Source organism: Lathyrus oleraceus, chromosome 5 (assembly GCF_024323335.1).
Source record: "Lathyrus oleraceus cultivar Zhongwan6 chromosome 5, CAAS_Psat_ZW6_1.0, whole genome shotgun sequence".
Lineage (NCBI taxonomy): Eukaryota > Viridiplantae > Streptophyta > Magnoliopsida > Fabales > Fabaceae > Lathyrus > Lathyrus oleraceus.
Window position 1 is genome coordinate 293,469,212 of NC_066583.1, and position 27,919 is coordinate 293,497,130.

Genomic DNA, 27,919 nt, shown 5'->3' on the forward strand with positions numbered 1-27,919 from the left:
TTTCTTCTTTTTTAAAAAATAATAAAATGCATGCTTTTTTGTTAGTTTTTGGGGTTGCAAATGTGATTAAATTCTTTGTTCTCTTGACTAAAGACTTGTGTGTGATGTAAGTGTTTTTTTTGCTTTCTTATTATAATAAATATGACTAAATTCTGAATTGTGCATCATTTATGGTAGATCATTAACCTTTGTGAGATTTTGAGCCTAATAATGAATAACATTCAAAAATCCATTTGTTTCTTTCTTGTGTGATTTAACTCATGTATGTTAGTTACTCTTGAACTTGATCTGACTCTTGTTGAAACTTGTTGTTTACTTGTGCACACTAATATGATAAAGACAACTTATTTTGTTTTATTTTTAGTCACTTAGCCAAAAATTCAACCTTGAAATTAATTCACCCCCTGTTTGAAATTCCTTTGAGCCTATTTATAATTTTTTTTGTCTATAACTCATTACAAGCCTAAAGTGTAAAACAATGTTATCGCCTTATTTAAAAGGTTGAAAGAGTATTGTTTGGAGTTGTGTGGGGTTGAATTAATATAACTGTGACAATTCAAAAGTTGGTAGAAAAGAAAAAAATTAGAAAAATAAAAAAGAAAAAAAGAAAAGAAGGATGACAGTTCACATTACCGTCATACATATTCCGTCTAGAAAAAATAAAAAGAGGAAAGGAAGAGAGAAAATGATTGCAAAGTTGTTGTTTGAAAGTGAATGAAATTTTAGTTCAACTCTTACAATTTCTTTCAAATTTCTTTTGCTTCTTTAAATACTAGCCTAATACCCTTTATGATTTATCTTACTTTTACCTTGATCATGTTACAACATGTCATGGCTATTGAAGGTGAGTTCTTAGATTATTGCTTGGACGATACCATTCTTAGGTAAGAACGTCGTCAACGCTCTCAAAAATAATAAAACTATATATATATATATATATATATATATATATATATATATATATATATATAGAGAGAGAGAGAGAGAGAGAGAGAGAGAGATTTTTTTAAATAACCATCTTTTTCAAAAAAAATCGAAAATAACCAATAATTAAAAAAAACCAAAAAAACCAGGTTTTGTAGAGGATGCGCCAGATGAATTGGCGCACCACCAATGCATGAAGAGGAGGCGCCAATAGCATTGGCGCATGCATTGGGCTCCTCATGAGGAGGCGTCAATGTTATTGGCGCATGCATTGGCCCTCGTGAGGAGGCGTCAATGCTCCTGGCGCCTAGGTGCATTTTTTATGGTGTATGCGCCAATTCATCTGGCGCATACACCCCTTATATTTTTTTTATAATTTTTATAATTTTTAATTTTGTTTATTTAATAAATAAAAAATAGTAATCGAAAAAAATAAATTTATTGATGATGTAATAATTGGTTACATTGGACTGACAATAAACTAATGACCGGCCCGATTATAACGCCCCCTATTCCACATCCAGGTGCGTTAGTATGTCTCCGAGGTCTCCCACGATTTTCTTGAGGTGTTTAAGGTCTTTGTGTGCTGACCTGATCGAGCGATGGATGGATGGTGGGAAGGTCCGACGGAAGTTCCAGCGGTATTTGACAGATGTGTCATCATTTGCTCCCAATATTCGGAGGGGCTCTGGCCAATGGAGCTTCCGTAATGGAGTTCGGTGCCCATGTCATCGTAGTTAGGTCGTTGGGGTTGGGTGAATTGAGGACAGTATAGTTGCCCAAATTGGGCCATTGAGTCGTTTTGGAAACGAAGCAATGGTTCCTAGGGCGTACTATAGTTAAACAATGGTTGGGTCTTATGTTGATGGGATGTTTTGGTGGTCATTAGTAGGGGGGCTACGATGAAGTGACCCATATGAATCATCTAGGCTATAGACGGTTGTGGCTGTGGGGTTTGATTCTTGGTTTTGTGTTTGGGTGGGTGGTATGAATGGATTGCGACGTTGGCTGGTTGGTTGTTGGGTGGATGGCATGAACGGGTTGCGATGTTGGGTGTTTGGTTGTTGTGTGTATGTGTTAGGTTGGTGTTGTGTGGTTGGTTGTTGGGCTTGTATGAGTTCACATTGGTGTTGGGTGGGGAATTGTTGTGAGGCATACGATGACGAAGAAAGTTGGTGTGGATCCATCAAATATCGCGGCTCAGATATAAATTATTGAGTTGTTACCAACCTAAACCATGCCATATATTGTTGAGTCAGTCTTGCACCATGGATGAATGGTTCGTTTAAGATGTGTTGTCGTCGATTCCTCCATTGAAGACACATCTCTTTTGCAAAGTCTCTCCAGTCAGAATAATCCCATTGTGCATCAACCCTTTTTTTATGCCAATTCCCCAAACACGTGGGAGACTCTGGAATCTGTTGTAGCATGTCGAACTGCAGTTTGACCCGGTCACTCTGGTGCATTTCCACCGTAGTGAATCGGATAACCGGTGTCTTCGCTGTCCAAACTACAACATCGTCACGGTTCACATCATGATCCAGTGTGACAGTACACTCACCAATCGGAAGGTGAAATGTGTGGGTCTCGGGTCTCCACCTCTCCAACAAAGCAAGAATGAACTTGTAGTCCACCGAGTACGAAACAATGTTGAGTAGATTTCCAAATCCACACCCTCTAATATATGATTCTATTAAAGGATCGTGGGTACGTATTCATGTATACGGCATCTAAAACGCTTCGGATCCTAATAACAAAAAAGTAAGAAATGCAATAAGAAGAAGAAATACATAATTAACAAAGACAACTCTATAAGAAATAAGAAAAACATAGATAACAAAGGTATAAGACTAAAAACGAAATAAGTAAAAAGAGAGAGATAACATACAAATGTCGAGATATTCTCGAGTGTGCCTCTGTGATCATCGCCCATAGTCAACAAAGACATGATTTTATGTTGCCGACCTTGAGTGTGGTAGAGAAATAGTGTGACAAAGAAGAATATAGTTGAGTTGATGAAGATGATTTGATATTGTTGATATGAAAGGCTATTTATAGATGAATGAGTGAGTAGGTTTGAAACCTAAGAAGAATGAGATTGGTTGCATGCAATGGCAAAAGAAGACAATGGAATGACAAAATGCAGAATCCACGTGTTTGTCTTTCTCCTAGGAGCATGTGAAGACATGCAAAGGAAGAGGCGACATTCCTCTTAGCGCCTGCCTGTGATTCTTCACATGCAAGGAAGAGGCGCCCTTCCTCTTGACGCCTTAGTGTAGGACAATGGGAAGGGGTGCCCTTCCGAGTGACGCCTTAATGCAATTAATGTGAAGGGGTGTCATACGGTGAACTGACTTTTATGTGTTTTTTAATCGCAATGTCGCGGTTAGCAAGAGTCGCCACCGACTTTTCTTTTATCCAATAAGGAAAGGTGGAAAAGAACAGGAAAGACCTTAATTTAGATTCTTAGGTTCGGGAGGTACATTATACAAAGGGAAGGTATTAGCACCCTTTGTATCCATGGTTATCCATGGGCTCTTAATTGCTCAATCATTTATATTTTTCTAGTTTGAAAAAGTGTTTGAGAGATGTGTAGGAAATGTTTTGAAAAGAAGAATTTAACTTTGTAATGATTCTTGAATGAATGTATACAAAGTGGTTATCTCGTTTAGTTTTGAAAATAGTTTAGACAAATATAACTCGGCAATGATTCTAGTGCGAATGTATGCCAAGTGGTGATTTTCTAATGGAGGTTTTGAAAGGTGTAAGGTGTGAAAAGTAGTTTTAAATTATGAATAAGCAATTAAGAGTTATACCTATCCGAGGTCTTTCCGGGCATTTCCTATCCTTATGAGGGTAAAACTGTCCTTACTATTGAGAAGTAAGCAGTTTTGTCCTTTGGATGTAGAAGGGTCATCGAAGGGTCATCGATTGGTCATTGAAGGCAACAGTTGTAAGGATACCTTAGCATTCGAAGGGACGATCATCATTTAACCGTAGGCTACACCGAAGGGTCATCGAGGGACGAAATCATATATTCGAAGGCAACATCCGAGGGACTATGATTTATTTTATGATGATTTAATCGAAGGGCCATTGCTAAGTGTATCCCCACATTCGCGGGGCATGATGTAACACCCTTCTACCCAAACGACATATTTAAATAGATTATCAGAGTACACATGTAGAAGAGTTTACATTTCCTTACAACATCACAATTTTCGCATCACAACATAAAACATATTATTTACTTGATTTAAAACTTCGCAGCGGACAACAACATAATTATTATAATAATGTGTCAACATGATCTCAACAAAACATCTCAACAATTATTCATCATAAACAACATAAATAAAATAATTTGGCTATCGAATCCCATAATCCCCGGTGTCACATGACCAGAGCATTTGACTCGACTCTGTAGAATAACTCTACACTTATTCCTCGAACCTCAACAACAGCTACTCCTCTTTATCTGCACATTGCTCATCATAGATGAACATAAACACATGCAGAAGGGGTGAGAATTACATTATTAAATAATAATATAACGACAGAACTATAAACATAATTATATATTTCACATATACCAACACAGCTCATCATCATCATCATAATCAACAAATTCATGAACATCAACGAAACAACACATCAAATGCAATGCACACACCCATGCATGACTCAACACGACTCGGTATACCCATTTTGTGACCAACTACAGGATCACCACTCCCAGATTCATCACCATAGAATCCGGGTTCCCCGCAAGGAACCAAGCCTCTCAACAAGCCCGGAGTCAACAACATCATTGGAACTCATGTCCGTTCATCACTAGGCATCGGCCTTTCATGAATGCATGCACACCAAACATGCATCATAATCAACATAGCAACAACAACATCATGTGATCATGTTATCTTCATCATTAATAGCATGACATACAACTCAACCAAACAACAACAACATTACATCTTAACACATGGATTCATCACAATCAACCACAATAGGCCAAATCACAATTTCAACATAAAAATTAGTCATTTTTCAATACTGGAACAGTGTTAACCGGTTAACACCATGCGTTAACCGGTTAACGCAGGACAACAATACCTCCCCAGGCAAAACGCAACAGTGTTAACCGGTTAACGCTATAGGTTAACCGGTTAACGCAGGCAAAACTCAACATATTCACAAATTGTAACAGTGTTAACCGGTTAACACCATGGGTTAACCGGTTAACGCAGACGAAACAGCAGTTCCTGCGCTAACACAAGGCAGAATGCAGAGTTTCCGCATTTTTCCGCCGTTGGAGGACTTCCGGACCTCCGATTCTAAATCTGTAAAAGCTATACGCTCAGAATTTCACAATACTCTCAACTACGGATTCAATTTCAGCTTAATTCAACTTATTCATCATAACCTTAAACGACGATAAACCCCAACTTTCCCAATCTCCCTAAATCCCCAAAGTCCATCAACAATCCTACATAAATCATGAAAATGCTCGCATATTATTGTTTAATAAGGTTCAGACCCCTTACCTGAGATAATTCGGCAACTCAACGCTTCCGTTTTTTCCGCTCTTCAGCCTTTGCTCTACAGCTTCTCCCTTCTCTGCAGCTTCTCAACTTCCACGTAAAACTCTTCTGTTCCAAATGAGAAACTTTTTCTCTTATCCCAACTTATATATTTTCCAATTATTATTATTCCAAATAATAATAATAATAACAATAATAATAATAAAAATAACCCAATTTATTTAATTAAATTAATAAAATAATATTATCAACTTAATTAAATAATTCTTTTACTTTATTTGGGGTGTTACAACTCTCCCCCACTTTAGAAGTTTTCGTCCTCGAAAACATACCTCAAGCAAATAGAGCCGGATACGACTCCTTCATCTGATCTTCACGCTCCCAAGTCAAGCTCTCACCAGCTGGACCTCCCCAAACAACTTTCACTAGAGCAATCTTCTTACCCCTCAGGGTCTTCTCTTCTCGGTCATCTATCCGAATTGGCAACACCTCAACGGTCAAATTATCCCTCACCTGGATATCATCCAACTGAACAACATGCGAAGGATCCGCAATATATCTTCTCAACTGAGATACATGAAACACATCATGCAGATTAGAAAGCGACGGCGGTAAAGCTATCCGATACGCCACTTCCCCAACTCTCTTCAAAATCTGATACGGACCCACAAACTTCGGAGTAAGCTTTTTAGACTTTAAAGCTCTACCCACACCTGTCGTCGGAGTAACCCTCAAGAACACATGATCTCCCTCTTGGAACTCAAGTGCCTTTCTCCTATTATCATGGTAACTCTTCTGACGACTCTGAGAAATCTTCATTTTCTCCTGAATCATCTTAACCTTTTCAGTCGTCTGCTGCACAATCTCAGGTCCGAGTACAACACTCTCACCTGCTTCATACCAACACAATGGAGTTCTACACCTCCTACCATACAATGCTTCATATGGAGCCATACCGATACTAACATGAAAACTATTATTATAAGTAAACTCCACCAATGGCAAATAACTATCCCAAGAACCACTCTGCTCCAACACACAAGCTCTCAACAAATCCTCCAAGGATTGGATAGTTCTTTCAGTCTGACCATCAGTCTGAGGATGATAAGCTGAACTCAACCTCAACTTAGTCCCCAACGCTTTCTGCAAACTTTCCCAAAATCTAGAAGTAAATCTGGGATCTCTGTCAGACACAATACTGGATGGAATACCATGCAGCCTCACTATCTCCTCAATATACAACTCTGCCAACTTCTCCAAAGAGTGATTAATCTTCATCGGCAAGAAATGCGCCGACTTAGTCAATCGATCCACAATCACCCAAATGGAATCATTACCTTTCACCGTTCTCGGCAATCCCGTCACAAAGTCCATGGAAATGCTATCCCACTTCCACTCAGGAATCTTCAAAGGTTGCATCATACCTGCCGGTTTCTGATGTTCAATCTTTGACTTCTGACAAGTCAAACAGGCATACACAAACTTAGCAACATCCCTTTTCATACCAGCCCACCAAAACAACTTCTTCAAATCTTGATACATTTTAGTTGCACCTGGATGGATACTCAACCCACTCCTATGGCCCTCTTCAAGAATACTCTTTCTCAATTCAGACACCCCAGGAACACACACTCTACCTTTAAATCGTAGGATGCCATTCTCATCAATCTCAAAATTACCACCATTACCCTGGTTAACCATAGTAATATGATCAACTAGAGCGACATCAACTTGTTGACCATTCCGAATATCTTCCAGAATTCCACTAGTCAACTTCAGCATGCCCAACTTTACACTATCAGCGGAAACTTCACAACCCAAACTCATATCACGGAACTGTTCAATTAACTCAAGCTCCCGAACCATCATCATAGACATATGTAGAGACTTTCTACTCAGCGCATCTGCAACTACATTAGCCTTACCGGGATGATAACTCAATTCAAAGTCAAAATCCTTCAGTAATTCTAGCCACCTTCTCTGCCTCATATTTAACTCTTTCTGATCAAACAGATACTTCAGACTCTTGTGATCACTGAACACTTCGAATCTGGAACCATACAGATAATGCCTCCACATTTTCAACACAAATACAACAGCTGCAAGTTCTAGATCATGCGTAGGATAATTCCTCTCATGAACTCTCAACTGTCTAGAAGCATAAGCTACAACTTTACCATTCTGCATCAAAACACCACCAAGACCCATCAAAGAAGCATCACAATAAACAACGAAGGACTCACCAGGATTAGGCAAGATCAACACTGGAGCACTGGTCAACCGCCTCTTCAACTCAACAAAACTCGTTTCACAAGCTGCATCCCACACATACACTTGACCCTTCTTAGTCAACTGCGTCAACGGCAATGCCAACTTAGAGAAGCCTTCAATAAATCTGCGATAATAACCAGCTAACCCCAGAAAACTGCGTATCTCAGTAGCAGACTTCGGAGTCTCCCACTGTAATACAGCATCAACTTTAGCAGGATCAACAGAAATCCCACCACTCGAAATCACATGGCCAAGGAAACTCACTTCCTTCAACCAGAACTCACATTTAGATAACTTTGCATATAATTTCTTTTCTCTTAACACCTGCAAAACAATTCTCAGATGTCCTGCATGGTCTTCTTCCGTCTTAGAATATATCAATATATCATCTATGAACACCACAACAAAATTATCAAGGTACGGATGAAATATACGATTCATATATTCCATAAACACACCTGGAGCATTAGACACACCGAACGGCATCACAGTGTATTCATAATGACCATACCTCGTACGGAAAGCAGTCTTCGCAATATCATCTGACTTCACTCGGATCTGATGATAACCCGACCGCAAATCAATCTTACTGAAAACATGAGCTCCAATCAACTGGTCCATCAAATCATCAATCCTCGGCAATGGATACCGATTCTTGATAGTCACCTTATTCAACTGCCGATAATCGACACACAACCTCATCGTACCTTCTTTCTTCTTCACTAACAATACTGGTGCACCCCAAGGAGAAACACTTGGACGCACAAACTTCTTCTCAAGCAATTCTTCAAGTTGCTTCTTCAATTCAACCAATTCAGTTGCCGACATTCTATAAGGGGACATCGACACTAGACTCGTACCTGGTACTAAGTCAATGGCAAATTCGACTTCACGTTCTGGAGGTAAATCGCTTACATCCCCCGGAAACACATCCTGAAATTCACAAACAACGGGCAAATCTACACTCACCACTTTCTTATCCGCTTGCAGAGACGCAAATAAAGCGAATATCTGAGCTTCATCTCTCACAAAATCCCCCACCTGCCTAGCAGATAGAAATCTTGCCTCATCATTCTCACCAACTTCAGAAAACCGCACCGTCTTCCTATAGCAGTTGATAAACACGCCATAGAATTCTAGCCAATTCATTCCCAGAATAATATCAATTTGGTGCAAGGGTAAGCACACCAAATCAACCACGAACTCTCTCTCAAAGATCGTCAACTGACAACCTTGACAGACAACAGAAGTCTTCACAGAACCATTAGCAGGAGTATCTATCACCATACTTCCGCCTAGGGACGACATAGTCACACCAATCCTAGTTGCACACTCATATGAAATAAACGAATGAGTAGCACCAGTGTCAACAATAGCAAGCAATTCAACATTATTAATCAAGCAAGTACCTTTAATCAGATTATCTTCTTTAGGAGTTTCAGCCCCACTCAGAGCAAACACCCTACCAGTAGTATGAGCTGCAGTAGCCGCCTTCTTCGGTTTCGAGCACTGCGAACTGATATGACCTTTCTCGCCACAATTAAAACATGTCGGACCAGCATCCTTACATTCCGTAATTCTATGACCAGTCTGACCGCATCGGAAACATCTCAGCACTTTCTTGGTACAGCTATCAGCACGGTGGCCTGGTTCGCCACACTTGAAACATTTACCAGCTATGGGAGATCCTCCCCCACTTGGCTTCTTCTCATCTACTACTTTCTGCTTACCTTTACCATTCGGAGATGCATAAGGACCACCACGATCCTTATTCTTCTTCTCACTAAGACTTTTGTAATGAGCAGTCCTAGCCTTGCTATCTTCCTCAAATATCCTGCACTTATTAACCAATGTAGGAAACCTACGAATCTCCTGGTAACCAATGCCTTGTTTGATCTCGGGACGCAACCCGTTCTCAAACTTGACACACTTGGATCCCTCAGCATCAGCATTATTATAGTGAGGACAATACTGCACCAGCTCTTCAAACTTCGAAGCGTAGTCAGCAACAGACATGTTACCCTGCTTCAGTTCTAGAAATTCCATCTCCTTCTTACATCGCACATCAGCAGGAAAATATTTCTCCAGAAAGGCCGTCTTGAACCTTTCCCAAGTCATCTCAGCACCTGGTACTTCAATTCTCTGGCGAGTGTTATCCCACCAGTTTTCAGCCTCCTCAGATAACATATGCGTACCAAACTGCACCTTCTGTGCTTCAGTACACGTCATCACCCGGAAAATCTTCTCAATCTCCTTCAGCCAAATCTGAGCACCATCTGGATCATAGCGCCCTTTGAATGTAGGAGGGTTATTCTTCAGGAACCTTCCCAAATTCTTAAACTCGTCGACCGGCGGATTCTGCTGCGCCTGCATAGCCTGCGCCATAGCAGCCAAAGCCTCAGCAATCGCACAGTCATTTTCTCCAGCCATACTCTGCACAACACCACCACAACCGTTAAATATCGACAGTGTCATTTACACTAATCGACCAACAGGGAAAACTTCACAATATGACTCGACTGGACTGACAATGCTCTGATACCACTAATGTAACACCCTTCTACCCAAACGACATATTTAAATAGATTATCAGAGTACACATGTAGAAGAGTTTACATTTCCTTACAACATCACAATTTTCGCATCACAACATAAAACATATTATTTACTTGATTTAAAACTTCGCAGCGGACAACAACATAATTATTATAATAATGTGTCAACATGATCTCAACAAAACATCTCAACAATTATTCATCATAAACAACATAAATAAAATAATTTGGCTATCGAATCCCATAATCCCCGGTGTCACATGACCAGAGCATTTGACTCGACTCTGTAGAATAACTCTACACTTATTCCTCGAACCTCAACAACAGCTACTCCTCTTTATCTGCACATTGCTCATCATAGATGAACATAAACACATGCAGAAGGGGTGAGAATTACATTATTAAATAATAATATAACGACAGAACTATAAACATAATTATATATTTCACATATACCAACACAGCTCATCATCATCATCATAATCAACAAATTCATGAACATCAACGAAACAACACATCAAATGCAATGCACACACCCATGCATGACTCAACACGACTCGGTATACCCATTTTGTGACCAACTACAGGATCACCACTCCCAGATTCATCACCATAGAATCCGGGTTCCCCGCAAGGAACCAAGCCTCTCAACAAGCCCGGAGTCAACAACATCATTGGAACTCATGTCCGTTCATCACTAGGCATCGGCCTTTCATGAATGCATGCACACCAAACATGCATCATAATCAACATAGCAACAACAACATCATGTGATCATGTTATCTTCATCATTAATAGCATGACATACAACTCAACCAAACAACAACAACATTACATCTTAACACATGGATTCATCACAATCAACCACAATAGGCCAAATCACAATTTCAACATAAAAATTAGTCATTTTTCAATACTGGAACAGTGTTAACCGGTTAACACCATGCGTTAACCGGTTAACGCAGGACAACAATACCTCCCCAGGCAAAACGCAACAGTGTTAACCGGTTAACGCTATAGGTTAACCGGTTAACGCAGGCAAAACTCAACATATTCACAAATTGTAACAGTGTTAACCGGTTAACACCATGGGTTAACCGGTTAACGCAGACGAAACAGCAGTTCCTGCGCTAACACAAGGCAGAATGCAGAGTTTCCGCATTTTTCCGCCGTTGGAGGACTTCCGGACCTCCGATTCTAAATCTGTAAAAGCTATACGCTCAGAATTTCACAATACTCTCAACTACGGATTCAATTTCAGCTTAATTCAACTTATTCATCATAACCTTAAACGACGATAAACCCCAACTTTCCCAATCTCCCTAAATCCCCAAAGTCCATCAACAATCCTACATAAATCATGAAAATGCTCGCATATTATTGTTTAATAAGGTTCAGACCCCTTACCTGAGATAATTCGGCAACTCAACGCTTCCGTTTTTTCCGCTCTTCAGCCTTTGCTCTACAGCTTCTCCCTTCTCTGCAGCTTCTCAACTTCCACGTAAAACTCTTCTGTTCCAAATGAGAAACTTTTTCTCTTATCCCAACTTATATATTTTCCAATTATTATTATTCCAAATAATAATAATAATAACAATAATAATAATAAAAATAACCCAATTTATTTAATTAAATTAATAAAATAATATTATCAACTTAATTAAATAATTCTTTTACTTTATTTGGGGTGTTACACATGACCGTATTACGTAATCGGGGGGTAACAAAGAGAGGTCCGATACCATTTATTTAAAGTCCATATTTTAACGTTCATTAGGTAATTATGATGAATCTCCACATTAAAATCAACACATTAAAATCAATACATTAAAAATTAATACATTAAAATTAATTAGGCAATCAATATGAATCTTCACATTAAAGTGAAGTAATTTAGAATCCATCTCCACGAAGGCCTCCCACACATAAAGTGGAGTACCTAGTCGGCCGCTTCATTGAGGATATGGAAGCCTTTACACCATTCAACACACGGGTTAAAGCATTGAGATAAAGTATGATTTGACAATTGCACCATAAGATAAACATAACAGTTATGAGTTCAGGCCAAGTGATGCACAAATCGTAATTAGATAAGCATAAGATAAAACAGCAAAGAGACAAAGCAGCCACTGTCCCGTTCGCCTCTGCTTCGCCTAGCGAAGGCCCAGCGAATGCTCGCTGCAGGCTCGCTTAGCGACGTGCTAGCGAGCGGCCACGGGTTTGGAGTTTGACAGCAGCATGACTTCCGAAAACTTGTATTTTCATGGCATTGGATTACAGGCATAGCATAGACAATTATACAGGATGTTCATACTTAGATTCACATGTGAAATCAAATTATATATCAAAACTTTAATCGTAATGCATCATGTATGTAAAGGATATCGATTGGAAACGTAAAACAGTGGTGATACGCAAACCTGTGTGCAATTGCGATATTGAAAGGGACTGATCGTTTGGATGCCGTATTGAGTTGGGCGGCGGTAGCTTCGGTGCGGATGGGCTGCCTTCAGGTTAGCAGGGTTTCTGCACCAGGGTTTCCGTCCTTCTCTGTCCGTCTTGGTTTCTCCGTTTCTGTCTGTATCTGTCCCTTTTTCGTGGCTGAAGAGCTGGTATTTATAGTGGTAGTGGTGACCTAATGGGCTCAGACTGAAGCCCGAAAATTATAATATTCGCAAGCTTCGCTAGGCGAGTCTGTAGCGAAGGTTCGCTAGGCGAAGGATTTGCTCGCCTAGCGAGCATGCAGTTTATGACCTAATGGGTGAAGCCCAACCATTCTGGTAATCGCGAGCTTCGCTAGGCGAAGGAGTTGCTCGCCTAGCGAGCAAGCTAGTTTGGGCCACTTTTGGATTGGGCCTGTTGTGAGCTGGGCTTTTGTCCATTTGGTGTCAGTGCCTTGCAGAACAAGTCGGAATGCCTTGAAAGATGCCTTGTAATATCAACGGGCAAATTTTGGGGTATGACAGCTGCCCCTGTTCAATATTCTTGAACCGAGAGAGTAGAATGGTATGTGCCGTTCGTGGTCTGGAGGTGAAAGACTATTGAACACAAGAATGCCCCAAAAATTTGCGCTTGTCAATCAGGAGCTAGTCTTGATGGAGATGGGCTTAGAGATGCCATCCAGGAAGTTTGATGACGAGCTTCCGATTGTGCCGTACGTTAGACGATGTCTGAAGACATGGATGTCATACCGGGTCATACGCTAGACCGTATAGTGAATCATCCATCATGCTGTTGACTTCGCTGGGGAGTCAGAGTATGCTATATACTGCTGGGGATAAGGGATCAGAATGGATCATACACTGGACCGTATCTGTCACTAGGTAACCTCTGAGGAGATGAAGGTTTAACTTGGTCGTACATTAAACCGTATCTGAGCAGAATGAGCCGTCCATTAGGCTGAATCTGACGATGCAAAGGAAGTAGTCGTACGCTAGACTACAATTCAGAAATGTACCTGTCACTAGGTAGCATCTGAGCAGATGAAGGTCTAACTTGGTCGTACATTAAACCATATCTGAGCAGAATGAGCCGTCCATTAGGCTGAATCTGCTGAAAAGGGAGTAGTCGTATACTAGACTACAATTCAGAAATGTACCTGTCACTAGGTAGCATCTGAGTAACAGAATGAGCCGTCCGTTAGGCTGAATCTGCTTAAAAGGAAGTAGTCGTATACTAGACTACCATTCAGAAATGTACCTGTCCTAGGGTAGCATCTGAGGAGATGAAGGTCTAACTTGGTCGTACATTAAACCATATCTGAGCAGAATGAGCCGTCCATTAGGCTGAATCTGCTGAAAAGGGAGTAGTCGTATACTAGACTACCATTCAGAAATGTACCTGTCCTAAGGTAGCATCTGAGCAGATGAAGGTCTAACTTGGTCGTACATTAAACCGTATCTGAGCAGAATGAGCCGTCCCTTAGGCTGAATCTGCTGAAAAGGGAGTAGTTGTATACTAGACTACCATTCAGAAATGTACCTGTCCTAAGGTAGCATCTGAGGAGATGAAGGTCTAACTTGGTCGTACATTAAACCATATCTGAGCAGAATGAGCCGTCCATTAGGCTGAATCTGCTGAAAAGGGAGTAGTCGTATACTAGACTACCATTCAGAAATGTACCTGTCCTAAGGTAGCATCTGAGCAGATGAAGGTCTAACTTGGTCGTACATTAAACCGTATTTGAGCAGAATGAGCCGTCCATTAGGCTGAATCTGCTGAAAAGGGAGTAGTCGTATACTAGACTACCATTCAGAAATGTACCTGTCCGAAGGTAGCATCTGAGTAACAGAATGAGCCGTCCGTTAGGCTGAATCTGCTTAAAAGAGAGTAGTCGTATACTAGACTACCATTCAGAAATGTACCTGTCCGAAGGTAGCATCTGAGTAAGGGAGTAGTCGTATACTAGACTACCATTCAGAAATGTACCTGTCCTAAGGTAGCATCTGAGGAGATGAAGGTCTAACTTGGTCGTACATTAAACCGTACTTGCAGAATCTGACTTGAAGGTCTAACTTGGTCGTACATTAGACTGTGTTTGCAGAATCTGACTTGAAGGTCTAACTTGGTCGTACATTAAACCGTACTGGAGTAGTTGAAGATCAGAATGGATCGTCCGTTAGATCGTACCTGAGTGGAAGGAGTTATATGTTGGGCTGAATCAGAATGAACCGTACGCTAGGCTATATCTGATAGTATTTGTGTATGCTGTATTTGCGATAAATGTCTGGGATGAGCTTATAGATGCCATCGTTAGGAGGATGTCAGAATGAACGTAAACATGGAGTATATCTGAAAGATGTAATTGAATCCTGAATGTAATTGATAAAGCTGTCCGTCTGAATGGGCCTTTGTTTTGACCGTATCAAGAGGATGATTAACCTGAAAAATAAAGTTAGCTTCATGCCATGTCATGATGCATGAGATGCAAATGTTGTACGCATGCGTGTGCTGTGAAATGATGTAATGAGTGAATTATGCGTCTGGAATAAATGAGAGCATTGTATACATGTATATGTTGTGAAATGATGTAATGTATATGATGCGGAATGAAAATTATATGTAGGTATGTGATGCGAAATGATGTAATGAATGCACTATGTGTGTGAAACGTTCTTCCAGGGGACTCTACTGGGAAAATAAATCTCATTCTTCAGGTTGGAGATATTTGTATTGATGACCCTTTCTTAGCTGGGGGATACTTGATTGCCGTCTGACGATGGAAATATCCAACAGAGCCTGGCTGGGGGTAGAAGAGATGACCAGTATGTCTGATGATGCCGACCTCTGCTGGGAAATAGCTGGTTCTTGTTGGGGAATAGAATTAGTAACGGATTCATTGGAAAGCATGGTTAGACCTTCTCCTCGATCCTGAAGTCTTGTAGTAATTGCTATTACTATTCTAGGCATGCATTTTTGGTAAACATTGATCATATTCAAATGCATATCAATTCAAGTTAAATCAATGGACGTTTACGCAAACAAAACAGAAAACGAAATCATTTATTTGGAAATAAAATTGTATTGATTTTGAAAGAGGGCCTATAAACAGGCAATTTGTGTACAAGGAGACAGAAATCCTAGTAAGAGGAAATTGTCAAGAAAACAAAGAGAAAGCTATGCAGAAACAGTCCTATTAATCTTAATTCCACTACTGTCATCATGTCTTCAAGCGTCTCATCTCCTGCTGTCGGATAGAGGTGATTGGCTTGTTCAGTCCCTTGAACTTGGTTGAAGTTGACAGAGAACGGGACATAGTCATACGCTTTAATCCCTAATTTTTGCCTGGACCACCTTTTCAGGTTTTCAGTCCACCAGGATACCCGTTTTTGCCCAAGCCGTCTTTTCAGGTTTTCGACTTGCCGGGTGTACATTTGTATATGTTTATCCCTAATTTTTGCCCGAACCCTTTTGGTTCGCCGGGATGCCCTTACTTTTGCCTAGGTACATCGACCTAGCGGGTCTTTTTTATGCGTAGTATTTTTTTGACTATGTCCGCGTTCACAGGATGCGGGAAGTCTTCGCCATCCATTGTAGCAAGTATCATGGCTCCACCAGAGAATACTTTCTTAACCACAAATGGCCCTTCGTATGTGGGAGTCCACTTGCCTCTGGGATCACCTTGTGGTAGAATGATACGCTTGATCACCAAGTCGCCAAGTTGGTACACCTGTGGCTCAACCTTCTTATTGAAGGTTTTGATCATCCGTTTCCGGTATATCTGACCATGACAAACAGCCGCAAGTCTCTTCTCATCAATCAAATTTATCTGATCGAGTCGGGTCTGAATCCATTCATCCTCATCTAAGCCTGCATCTTTCATAATTCTTAGAGAGGGAATCTGAACTTCCACTGGTAAAACGGCTTCTATTCCATAGACTAAAGAGAAGGGAGTTGCCCCTGTCGAAGTGCGCACTGAAGTGCGATAACCATGGAGAGCAAACAGTAACATCTCATGCCAGTCTTTGTATGTTACTGTTATCTTTTGTATGATCTTCTTGATATTGTTAGCAGTCTCTACGGCGCCGTTCGTCTTTGGCCGGTACGGAGAAGAGTCATGGTGCTTTATTTTGAACTGCGTGTAGAGTTCAGTTTAGTACCATTATCAGTGATAACTCTCTCAGGAGACAGCAGGTTTCTCAGATGTATATTTGATAGAATCCATCTTAGAAATCAATAAAGTGGTATGATTCAACATATACGGTCTTAGCCGGCGAGCAGCCTAGGCCAAAGCGTAGCAAGCTTTCTCGAGCTGTGAGTATCTTGTTTCACAGTCGGTACCTTTTGCTAAGGCAGTGTATGACATGCTCTTTTCGACCAGACTCGTCATGTTGCCCCAGCACACCCTATTGAATTTTCTAACACGGTCCAATACATGATTAGAGGTCTTCCTTCAACTGGTAGCATTAGAATTGGAGGTTCTTGGAGATATTTCTTGATTTTGTCGTTCATCATTCCGTACCACCTCTTGATTTTTCTTTTTTAGTAATTTGAAGATAGGTTTGCAGGTAGCAGTCAAGTGTGGAATGAATCGGGCAATGTAATTCGAGTGCCCCAAGAAACCTCTGACTTCTTTCTTGTTTATTTCAGTACCCCGATTTACAATTTCAATTGATTCCTCATGCGGCTGTATGGTCTTTTCTCCTTGTAGTACCAGTCTGGCAAGTTCTCCAGGGACTTCACAATCTTCCTCGCTTCCATCCTCGGCTTGGTAGATCGGATTTTCAAAGTCATAATGAACAGTAGCAGAGTTATTACCAACAGGATCCAGAGTGGATATGGATATGGAATTTGTTACGTGAGTGTGTGCAAGAAAACATAGCTTGTTTGAAAAATGACAGGAAAGATAAAGAGCGCAATATTTGAATGCAAAAGGTCCATTGATTTATTGAATATGAATATGCTTATGAAAATGACAAACCCTTAAAATTAGCTATTATGCCCCGGGTATAGACACAAGGCTTTTGAAATACTAAAATAGCAATAACAATTACTCCCAACTAAAGGAAATCGGGATAGTGTCTTCAGCCTTCCAATTATTAAGTTCGTCACCAATTGTTGGATAGACCCAGCTATCCAGGTCGCAATCGTTGTCGACATCCTCTATAGCATTAAGAGTTTTGTCATGATTAGGCAGAGGAGCAGTGATGACATTAGGAGTCTCAGGCGGATCAGATTCAAATTCTCCAGCGTCGATCATATCCTGAATTTTGTTCTTCAACGACCAACAATCGTTTGTATCATGCCCGGGGCTATCGGAGTGATAGGCACACCTGGCATTGGGATTATAACTAGGAGAAGTAGTGTTGGGTTTTGCAAGAGGACCTCTGAGGGTAATTAAATTTGCTTTTAGCATACCCTGCAGTGCTTGTGCTAAAGTCATATTGATCTTCGTAAACTGCCTTCTTCCCGGGTTAATGTGCCTCACAGATTTCTTGTCTTTTTTCTTCTCGAGCAAGAGAGTCTTCAGTTCTTCCTGCCCCTTGGATAAGTTCAAGATCATCTCCTGGAGTTGAGCATTCTGAGTATGGAGATCCTTGACAGTTTGTTCGAGGTCCATTTTTCTGTTTGCATGAAAACCGTGAGAACATTGATCCCTTTAGAGTACCTGTTATGCAATGTTATGTTATGCTATGCAATGTATGAAATGTTTTCAAGGACTTTTGGAATTTAACTTTACGTAAACCAACAAAAAAAAGACTTTTGGAATTTAACTTTACGTAGAGAACATCCATCCATTTTTTTTTATTTTTTTTACAAAACCGAGCAAAGTTAAATCCCTAAGTCCTCGAAATGGTTAGTACAATGCCATGATATTATGATGTTATGATGTTAAGTAAACAACAAGCACAAGCAAATCACACAACCATCATTCCTAGGTTTTAAGGCTTGCATGAGTTCCATAGGTAAGTACCCTCCCCACTGAAGTTTGGTTGGTTCAACCTGTCCTAGAATAGTAACCGGGTTCTAGAAGGATCTCAGATCATCGACCTTTCTTTAAGTCCACTTCAGTGCAACGCCAAGTGGTTGACCAAAGCTTCCCTAAAGTCCAATCTCAAAGAGTGTAGTATCGAGTCTCAACCAACCCCAGTCGGAACCGAAGTCAGTTATCTCACTACTTTCTAATGGCTAGGATGAGTCAATTAGGGTTCTAAAGGTCTGGTTAATGCTTTGATGACACCACGCGAATGCCAAATTTTTCCTCAAGTAAACATGAGGAACATCAGGACATCCAAAGTGTCACATTAACCGTAGCCATCATTTTAACCATTCCAGTATACGCCGGATAGTCGCGATGATCTATTGCTACTTACCTAAGGTACACTAGATCCGGGTGTAGGATCTTTCACTCAAGCATAAAATACCCTCAAAAGAAGGAACAGTTTAAAACATAAATGATTTTTAAGGTGACCTCTCTTTTTTATTCCCCAGCAGAGTCGCCAGTTCTGTCATACGGTGAACTGACTTTTATGTGTTTTTTAATCGCAATGTCGCGGTTAGCAAGAGTCGCCACCGACTTTTCTTTTATCCAATAAGGAAAGGTGGAAAAGAACAGGAAAGACCTTAATTTAGATTCTTAGGTTCGGGAGGTACATTATACAAAGGGAAGGTATTAGCACCCTTTGTATCCATGGTTATCCATGGGCTCTTAATTGCTCAATCATTTATGTTTTTCTAGTTTGAAAAAGTGTTTGAGAGATGTGTAGGAAATGTTTTGAAAAGAAGAATTTAACTTTGTAATGATTCTTGAATGAATGTATACAAAGTGGTTATCTCGTTTAGTTTTGAAAATAGTTTAGACAAATATAACTCGGCAATGATTCTAGTGCGAATGTATGCCAAGTGGTGATTTTCTAATGGAGGTTTTGAAAGGTGTAAGGTGTGAAAAGTAGTTTTAAATTATGAATAAGCAATTAAGAGTTATACCTATCCGAGGTCTTTCCGGGCATTTCCTATCCTTATGAGGGTAAAACTGTCCTTACTATTGAGAAGTAAGCAGTTTTGTCCTTTGGATGTAGAAGGGTCATCGAAGGGTCATCGATTGGTCATTGAAGGCAACAGTTGTAAGGATACCTTAGCATTCGAAGGGACGATCATCATTTAACCGTAGGCTACACCGAAGGGTCATCGAGGGACGAAATCATATATTCGAAGGCAACATCCGAGGGACTATGATTTATTTTATGATGATTTAATCGAAGGGCCATTGCTAAGTGTATCCCCACATTCGCGGGGCATGACCGTATTACGTAATCGGGGGGTAACAAAGAGAGGTCCGATACCATTTATTTAAAGTCCATATTTTAACGTTCATTAGGTAATTATGATGAATCTCCACATTAAAATTAACACATTAAAATCAATACATTAAAAATTAATACATTAAAATTAATTAGGCAATCAATATGAATCTTCACATTAAAGTGAAGTAATTTAGAATCCATCTCCACGAAGGCCTCCCACACATAAAGTGGAGTACCTAGCCGGCCGCTTCATTGAGGATATGGAAGCCTTTACACCATTCAACACACGGGTTAGAGCATTGAGATAAAGTATGATTTGACAATTGCACCATAAGATAAACATAACAGTTATGAGTTCAGGCCAAGTGATGCAAAAATCGTAATTAGATAAGCATAAGATAGAACAGCAAAGAGACAAAGCAACCACTGTCCCGTTCGCCTCTGCTTCGCCTAGCGAAGGCCCAGCGAATGCTCGCTGCAGGCTCGCTTAGCGACGTGCTAGCGAGCGGCCACGGGTTTGGAGTTTGACAGCAGCATGACTTCCGAAAACCTGTATTTTCATGGCATTGGATTACAGGCATAGCATAGACAATTATACAGGATGTTCATACTTAGATTCACATGTGAAATCAAATTATATATCAAAACTTTAATCGTAATGCATCATGTATGTAAAGGATATCGATTGGAAACGTAAAACAGTGGTGATACGCAAACCTGTGTGCAATTGCGATATTGAAAGGGACTGATCGTTTGGATGCCGTATTGAGTTGGGCGGCGGTAGCTTCGGTGCGGATGGGCTGCCTTCAGGTTAGCAGGGTTTCTGCACCAGGGTTTCCGTCCTTCTCTGTCCGTCTTGGTTTCTCCGTTTCTGTCTGTATCTGTCCCTTTTTCGTGGCTGAAGAGCTGGTATTTATAGTGGTAGTGGTGACCTAATGGGCTCAGACTGAAGCCCGAAAATTATAATATTCGCAAGCTTCGCTAGGCGAGTCTGTAGCGAAGGTTCGCTAGGCGAAGGATTTGCTCGCCTAGCGAGCATGCAGTTTATGACCTAATGGGTGAAGCCCAACCATTCTGGTAATCGCGAGCTTCGCTAGGCGAAGGAGTTGCTTGCCTAGCGAGCAAGCTAGTTTGGGCCACTTTTGGATTGGGCCTGTTGTGAGCTGGGCTTTTGTCCATTTGGTGTCAGTGCCTTGCAGAACAAGTCGGAATGCCTTGAAAGATGCCCTGTAATATCAACGGGCAAATTTTGGGGTATGACAAGGGGCACCCTTCCTTTTGGCGCCCAAGTTGAGTTATGGCGCCTAGGGAATGGACGCCTGTTAGGGACTTCAGAGATTCCTGGATTCCCTGGGCGCATGCGTGTTCTTGTCACTCTTGTCACTGCATGTTAGATTCTTTTTACTGCATGCATGGTCAAGTTTGTACAGATAATGACCAAGTGATCAATGCAACGCTATTTATGCTGTGTAGATGAACAACTTAACAATGCATTCAATTCCAGTAAAGAAATTTACATATTTAATATTTGAACAAAATGTCTTCCACACAACCGCGAGGAAATAAGATTTTCAAACGAAGATGCAGTACAGTGGATCGATAATATTCCATTGGAGAAGTGGACTAGGGCAACGACAACGATCAACGTTGGGACCACATGATAACAAATCTTGTGGAATCAATGAACTCTGTCTTCAAAGGCATTCGTAACCTACCTATAACCTCTTTGGTGTAGGCAACATATTTCAGGCTAGGGGTGTTGTTTGGAACCAGACGCTCAAAATGGAGTTCAGTGTTGCAATCTGGACGGTTGTTCAGTGATGCTTCAATGAAATTCATCAGACACGAAGTTGCCAAAGCAAACACACACGTGGTTATGATCTTTGACCGAACTAAAGGTTGGTATAGTGTTTCCGAGTCCATGGATCACAATGAGGGTATGCCGATGGGACAATACAGAGTCGAACTAGATAGAGGTTGGTGCGACTGCGGAAAGTTCCAAGCCTTTCGTACCCCCTGCTCCCATGTAATTGCGACATGCTCAAAGGTTCAAAGAGATCCATCCTACTTGCTATCTGAAGTTTACAAAGTCGCCAGCCTTTCAAATGTTTATAAAATTATTTTTTCCGTAGTGGCAAAAGAGGATTATTGGCCAGAATATCAAGGGGACATCGTCTGGCACAACGAAGTTATGCGAAGGAAGAAAAAGGGTCGCCCAAACAGCACCCGGATCCGAACTGAAATGGATACGGTGAACAAAATGGTTAGACTATGTAGTTCATGCCGTCAGCCAGGTCACAATCGTAATAACTGTCCTAGTGTTGGAACAAGCACAACCAGATAAATTTACATGTACCTCTATTACAATATATGAAAAACTAAATTTATTTCATATTAGACGTTTGTGACGAAAATACCATTACATAAGCAGTAACACAAATAATTATAACAAATACAACACAAGAACTATGCGATTACAACCATCAAAACAATTTTGAACATGTAATGCATCATCATACGAGCGTCTTGGTCGGTCTTAATATCCACCCATTCGTGCACTTCTCTGTTTTGGTTGAACGTGGACACAAGTCATTGTATTCTTCTAATCCTTTCACTCTCTCCAATTTCTCCCTCTAACCAATTGTACAACGTCCGATTAAGACATTCAAACGTATTTGTGTTCCAAAGTCGAATTTGTATCGGAGCCGCAACGACGGAAAATATTACATCAGCATTTCGTTTCTGAATGTATGCAGACATTGTTAAAACAAAGAAACTTGAAGGTGATGGTGGTTGAACTAGAGAAATTATGGTATTAGGAGATGATTTTGAGTGCAAAATATTGCATCCAAGGCATGGTATTTATAGAGACGGAACATCAATTGTATATAACACATGCAAGCGTCTGAGGGATTGACGCCCACATGAAAGAACATGTAGGCGCCAGATGAATTGCCACTCACCATCCAAAATGCACCTAGGTGCCAGGAGCATTGGCGCTTCCTCATGAGGGTTAATGCATGCGCCAATCCTATTGGCGCCTCCTCTTCATGCATTGCGCCATTTCATCTGGCGCATCCTCTACAAAATCGGGTTATTTTGGTTTTTTTTGAATTATTGATTATTTTCAATTTTTTTTGAAAAAGATGGTTATATAATTTTAAGACAAATAGTATTTATAATGAATGATAAACAAATAGTATTTATAATATATATATAATTTTTTTTTAAAATAACCATCTTTTTAAAAAAAAATCGAAAATAATCAATAATTCAAAAAAAACCAAAATAATCAATAATTTATATATATATATATATATATATATATATATATATATATATATATATATATATATATATATATATATATATATATATATATTATATATATATATATATATATATATATATATATATATATATATATATATATATATATATCACAAAAGAAATGATGAATTGTTTAGCAATTTTTTTTATAATACAAAATTCCTTTAAGTCTTAAAAAATATTAATATTATAAATACTATTTGTTTATCATTCATTATATAAGTTTTTTTTAAAATAATATTATAGATTTTGTCTCTCTCTCTCTTCCCTTCTCTCCGAGCTTTCATTTTCTCTCCACCAAACAAACTTCAAAATATTTATGAAATAGTCCCTTTTTCTTTTGAATTTATAAATTTCTCCTTAAATTCGATTCACACTTCATCAAATATTCCCGCTATTGCTACCAGTGCAAAATCTCTAAACTCTCTAATGAAGACCAATCTTTCATCACAAAATTCCTTAATCTCTCATACCATTCACTGCAACTCTATTAAACCACCGTCGCGACCCCAACAATCCATTTTTGAACTTTTACATTGCATTTCTAAGCTAGGGTTTCACTTCTCATTTCTGTTTATTTTTGTTTCAGGTATACCTGTTGTTTCATGAGGTTGGAGTTGCTGAAATGATTGGGAGAGAAGACACCATTTCAGGTAATTCCATTTTCTCATATCTCAACCATTTGATTTTATTTTTAAAATAGAGCTTTAAACAAAATTAAAGAAAATACCATTTTTTGATAAGCAATATTCTGTAATACCATTTTTTTGTTCTTGAAATGGTTTTCTAGAATAGCAATTTTCTAAATTTAGGTTGAATCAATTTATTCAACAATAATACAAAGAAAAGAAAATATCAGCTAAAAGATATTTCTTTTTTAAAATCATTTAAAAAAAATCATAATCTGGACAAATTAGCTTCTAATTCCCTATATCTATTAGTTACATTGAATAAAAACTCCATACTTGGAATATTGACCAACCGTGTCTTTGACATACCTATTTCCTACTTTTGTATGAGTGGCTAATACTTTAGTGTCCACCTTGTAATAAAAACATATAACAACTCATGTTTTTGACAAAAATATCAAACGCGTATCTATTATAGCTTTGTATCCCTGTGTGTATTGATTCTCAACCTTTTCATTTTTTATTTTTTTTATATAATAAACCCTCTGTCTCCTCCATTTTTTCCCTTCTTACTGGGGCTTAATCTTCTGTTCCCCTGTCTGTTTGTGTTTGTGTTCGTGTTTGTAGCAAACACATTCGTTTGCTGCAAATGCGAATACAAACACAAGAGTGAATTAACCACATTAGTTATTCTCCATTAATTGGTTTTGGTATTATATCAATTAATGGAGGAGTCTGCAAGAGGGAACGGAACCGTCTATATTTCTTATGATTCTGAGGGAAAGGTTGAAATTTGTGTAAAAAATGATAGAAACGTTGGCTCTTATGGCGTTTTTGTTGGAGATAATCCATTTGATTTTGCTCTTCCTGCAACATTGTTCCAAATCATTGTTATTATCACACTTTCTCAATCGCTTCACTTTCTTCTCAGGCCATTGCAAACACCCAAATTCATCTGCAGCGTTCTCGTAAGCTCTAACAAACTCATTCTCCTCCATCCATTTCATCAATGCTTTTCCTGTTCCTTTTTCTCCTTTTTATTTTCTATCTTTTCCTAATTTTAGACTCATATATAGATATTTATAGCATAATTAATATGTGTGCAGGGTGGAATTCTTTTGGGGCCATCATTTTTAGGGAGGAGTGAAATTTACTGGAAAGCACTATTTCCTGCAAGACAATCTGATGTTTTGATAGTGATGTCAATAGTTGGAGCTATATACTTTTTGTTCTTCGTTGCAGTGAAAATGGATCTACTAATGACAGTAAGAGCCGCAAAAAGTACCTGGCTACTTGGAATAGTACCTTTTGTGGCTTCTTTTTTGGTTATGTCAATACTATTGAACCTTTTCTATTCGCCAACAAATTTCCCTCCATTAATCGCGTCACGTTTATCAATAAGTACTACAATGGCAGTCACTAATTTCCCTGTCTTGACTGAAGCTTTATCAGAACTTAACCTCATGGCAACCGAATTAGGTCAGCTTGCTATGTCTTCAGCCTCGTTCAACGATTGCATACAATTTTCTCTCATAATAACACACCATATCGTATTCACTGAGCAACTAAAATTCCAAGTGTTGGCTGTGGTTAGTTGCATATTGTTCACGGTTTTTTGCTTTTATGTTTTAAAGCCAATGATGAAAATGATTGCACGCAACACACCGTATGGGAAACAAGTGAAACAAATTTATGTTGTCCTTATTCTTCTCGGTGTTTTAATCATGTCAGGTATAACTGACATGATTGGGGTAACGTTCATGATTGGACCGTTGATGCTTGGTTTGATGATACCAAGTGGACCTCCTTTAGGAACAATTTTGGTTGAAAAATGTGAAATTATTATCTCGGATTTTCTGTTACCTTTCTTCTTTGCTTTTGTTGGCATGACCACAAATCTGGCTTCACTTCACAGCTGGAAAGAGTTCTTAATTTTGCAGTTTATCGTACTTGCTGGCGACGCAACAAAAGTGGTTGCTTGTGCATTGGTTTCTATGGTATATAACATTAAGCCCAAACACGGCACGGTGCTTGGTCTCATGATGAACATCAAGGGCATAACTCAACTTATAGCTCTTACTAAATTGAAGAATAACAAGGTACGTAATAATTTAATAAATCTAGGAAAAATACTCATGCTCCATGAAATTGAACTCTGTTGAATTTTATACTTGCAGCTAATGGATGAAGATACATACAGTCACTTGGTGATTTGTGTGGTGGTTACAACCGCAATCGTCACACCCTTGATTAAAAACCTATACAAACGTCTTCATCGGGTACTAAATTCATCGTGCCTATACGATGAAAAAATGAGAACAATCCAAAACTCTTCAAGAAATTTAGAGTTTCGCATTATTACTTGTGTACATAACGAGGGAAACGTACGTGGTATCACTGCTCTATTAGAAGTTTGCAACCCAGTTCCAGAAAGTCCGTTATCTGTATACGTGATTCACCTCGTCGAGCTTTTAGGAAAAAGTGCACCAATTTTGCTTCCAATTAATCACAAACAGAACAAAAAATTCTTGTCGGTTAATTACCCCGACACAAACCACATAATGCGAGCATTCGAGAATTATGCTAGCAACTCTTATGGTCCGGTTATTATTCTACCATATGTCAACGTTGCACCTTATAAAAGCATGCACGATGCTGTTATCAACTTAGCACAAGACAGAATGGCTCCTTTTATAATAATCCCTTTTCATGAAAATGACCATGTTGACCTCAACGGACACGTCTCGACCGCGATCCGGAAACTAAATACTAGGTTTCAAGCATGTGTGCCATGCACGTTGGGAATATTGGTGGATAGATACTCACGGCTTGGAGATAGTAACGACAATGTTAAATCTTATTTTCACGTGGGAGTGTTTTTCATTGGTGGAGCTGATGACAGAGAAGCATTGGCTTTAGGAATTCGAATGTCGGAGAGGGAAAACATGAAGGTGTCTTTGTTTCGGTTTGTTGTGTTGAATAGAAAAGAATATGAAAGCAAATCTCTATCAGGTGGAGAAGTTTCACTAGATGAGGAAGCACAAGAGGAAATGTTGGATGAAAGTTTAATTGATGAGTTTAAGGGTATGAAATTTGGGATAGGGAATGTTTGTTGCTACGAGGTTGTTGTGGATGATGGAGTAGAGGTGTTGAGTGCAATTCGTGGTTTGGAAGGAGACTATGATCTTGTGATGGTTGGGAGGAGACATAATATTGAATCTTTGAAAGATGAAGAAATGGGAAATTTCATAGAGAATGTTCAAATATTAGGGATATTTGGAGATATGTTATCATCAACAGAATTCTGTATTGGAATGGTTCCTGTTTTGGTGACACAATGTGGTGGGGATAAAAGGGTAAGTAACAAGCTTGATAGACTAGGTTCAGTTAATGTCTCTCAGAGGAGTTTAATGTCTAATAAATAAATGTTTTTCTCTAATATCTTTTTAGATTTGTACATATTTTCAACTCATTCAATTTTACGAGAAAAATATCCAAATACCTCAATGGCAAGAGGTAGTGTCATGTGATAAGAAAAAAAAAAGAAAGCAAATAAAGTTTAGAAATTTTCAAATATAAAAATTGTTTTTACAGTTTAAAGCATGTTATTTTAGTTATACTGTCTTGTCTTTTTTTAAAAGGAGGTATGTTGTCTTAGTTTGGTTATAAGTATAATTATTTAATGCAATCTGATTTCATGAAAATTAATGCAATTGTTTCAAAAAATTTACTATATATTATACGGAAATTAATAATGTTTGAAATTGTTTTTGAAAACACAAATTTCAAACATTAATAATGTATTATACGGAAATTAATAATGTATGAGCCTTATCCTACTTTCTTAGCTTCAATTTTAAATTCCTTCTTTTCTCAAGTTTTAACTATGACTTTAAGGTTTGAATTTTCCTATTAAGGCTTCATAT

The 27,919-nt window shown here is 39.1% G+C and overlaps 1 protein-coding gene across 3 annotated transcripts; it reads left to right on the forward strand.

The window, feature by feature from the left end:
• Positions 1–23,629: 23,629 nt before the first annotated feature.
• LOC127084021 (cation/H(+) antiporter 15) lies at positions 23,630–27,432 on the forward strand. Of its 3 annotated transcripts, XM_051024391.1 has the most exons (4): positions 23,630–24,017; positions 24,925–24,961; positions 25,100–26,092; positions 26,171–27,432. In XM_051024391.1, exons 3-4 carry the CDS (start codon positions 25,193–25,195, stop codon positions 27,416–27,418), a joined length of 2,148 nt encoding a protein of 715 aa, XP_050880348.1. In that variant the 5' UTR covers positions 23,630–24,017; positions 24,925–24,961; positions 25,100–25,192; the 3' UTR covers positions 27,419–27,432. The 3 variants fall into 3 exon arrangements, with proteins under 3 accessions (XP_050880348.1, XP_050880349.1, XP_050880347.1); XM_051024392.1 differs by lacking the exon at positions 24,925–24,961; XM_051024390.1 differs by lacking the exon at positions 23,630–24,017 and having other exon boundaries at positions 24,237–24,961.
• The last annotated feature ends 487 nt before the right edge of the window (positions 27,433–27,919 follow it).

Excerpts from the sequence above, each read along its gene's own strand:
- LOC127084021 (XM_051024390.1), top strand. The coding sequence starts at position 24,719 with ATGGAGGAGTCTGCAAGAGGGAACGGAACCGTCTATATTTCTTATGAT. Across the intron at positions 24,962-25,099 it reads AATTCATCTGCAGCGTTCTC|GGTGGAATTCTTTTGGGGCC; the intron begins GTAAGCTCTAAC and ends ATATGTGTGCAG. Across the intron at positions 26,093-26,170 it reads CTAAATTGAAGAATAACAAG|CTAATGGATGAAGATACATA; the intron begins GTACGTAATAAT and ends TTATACTTGCAG.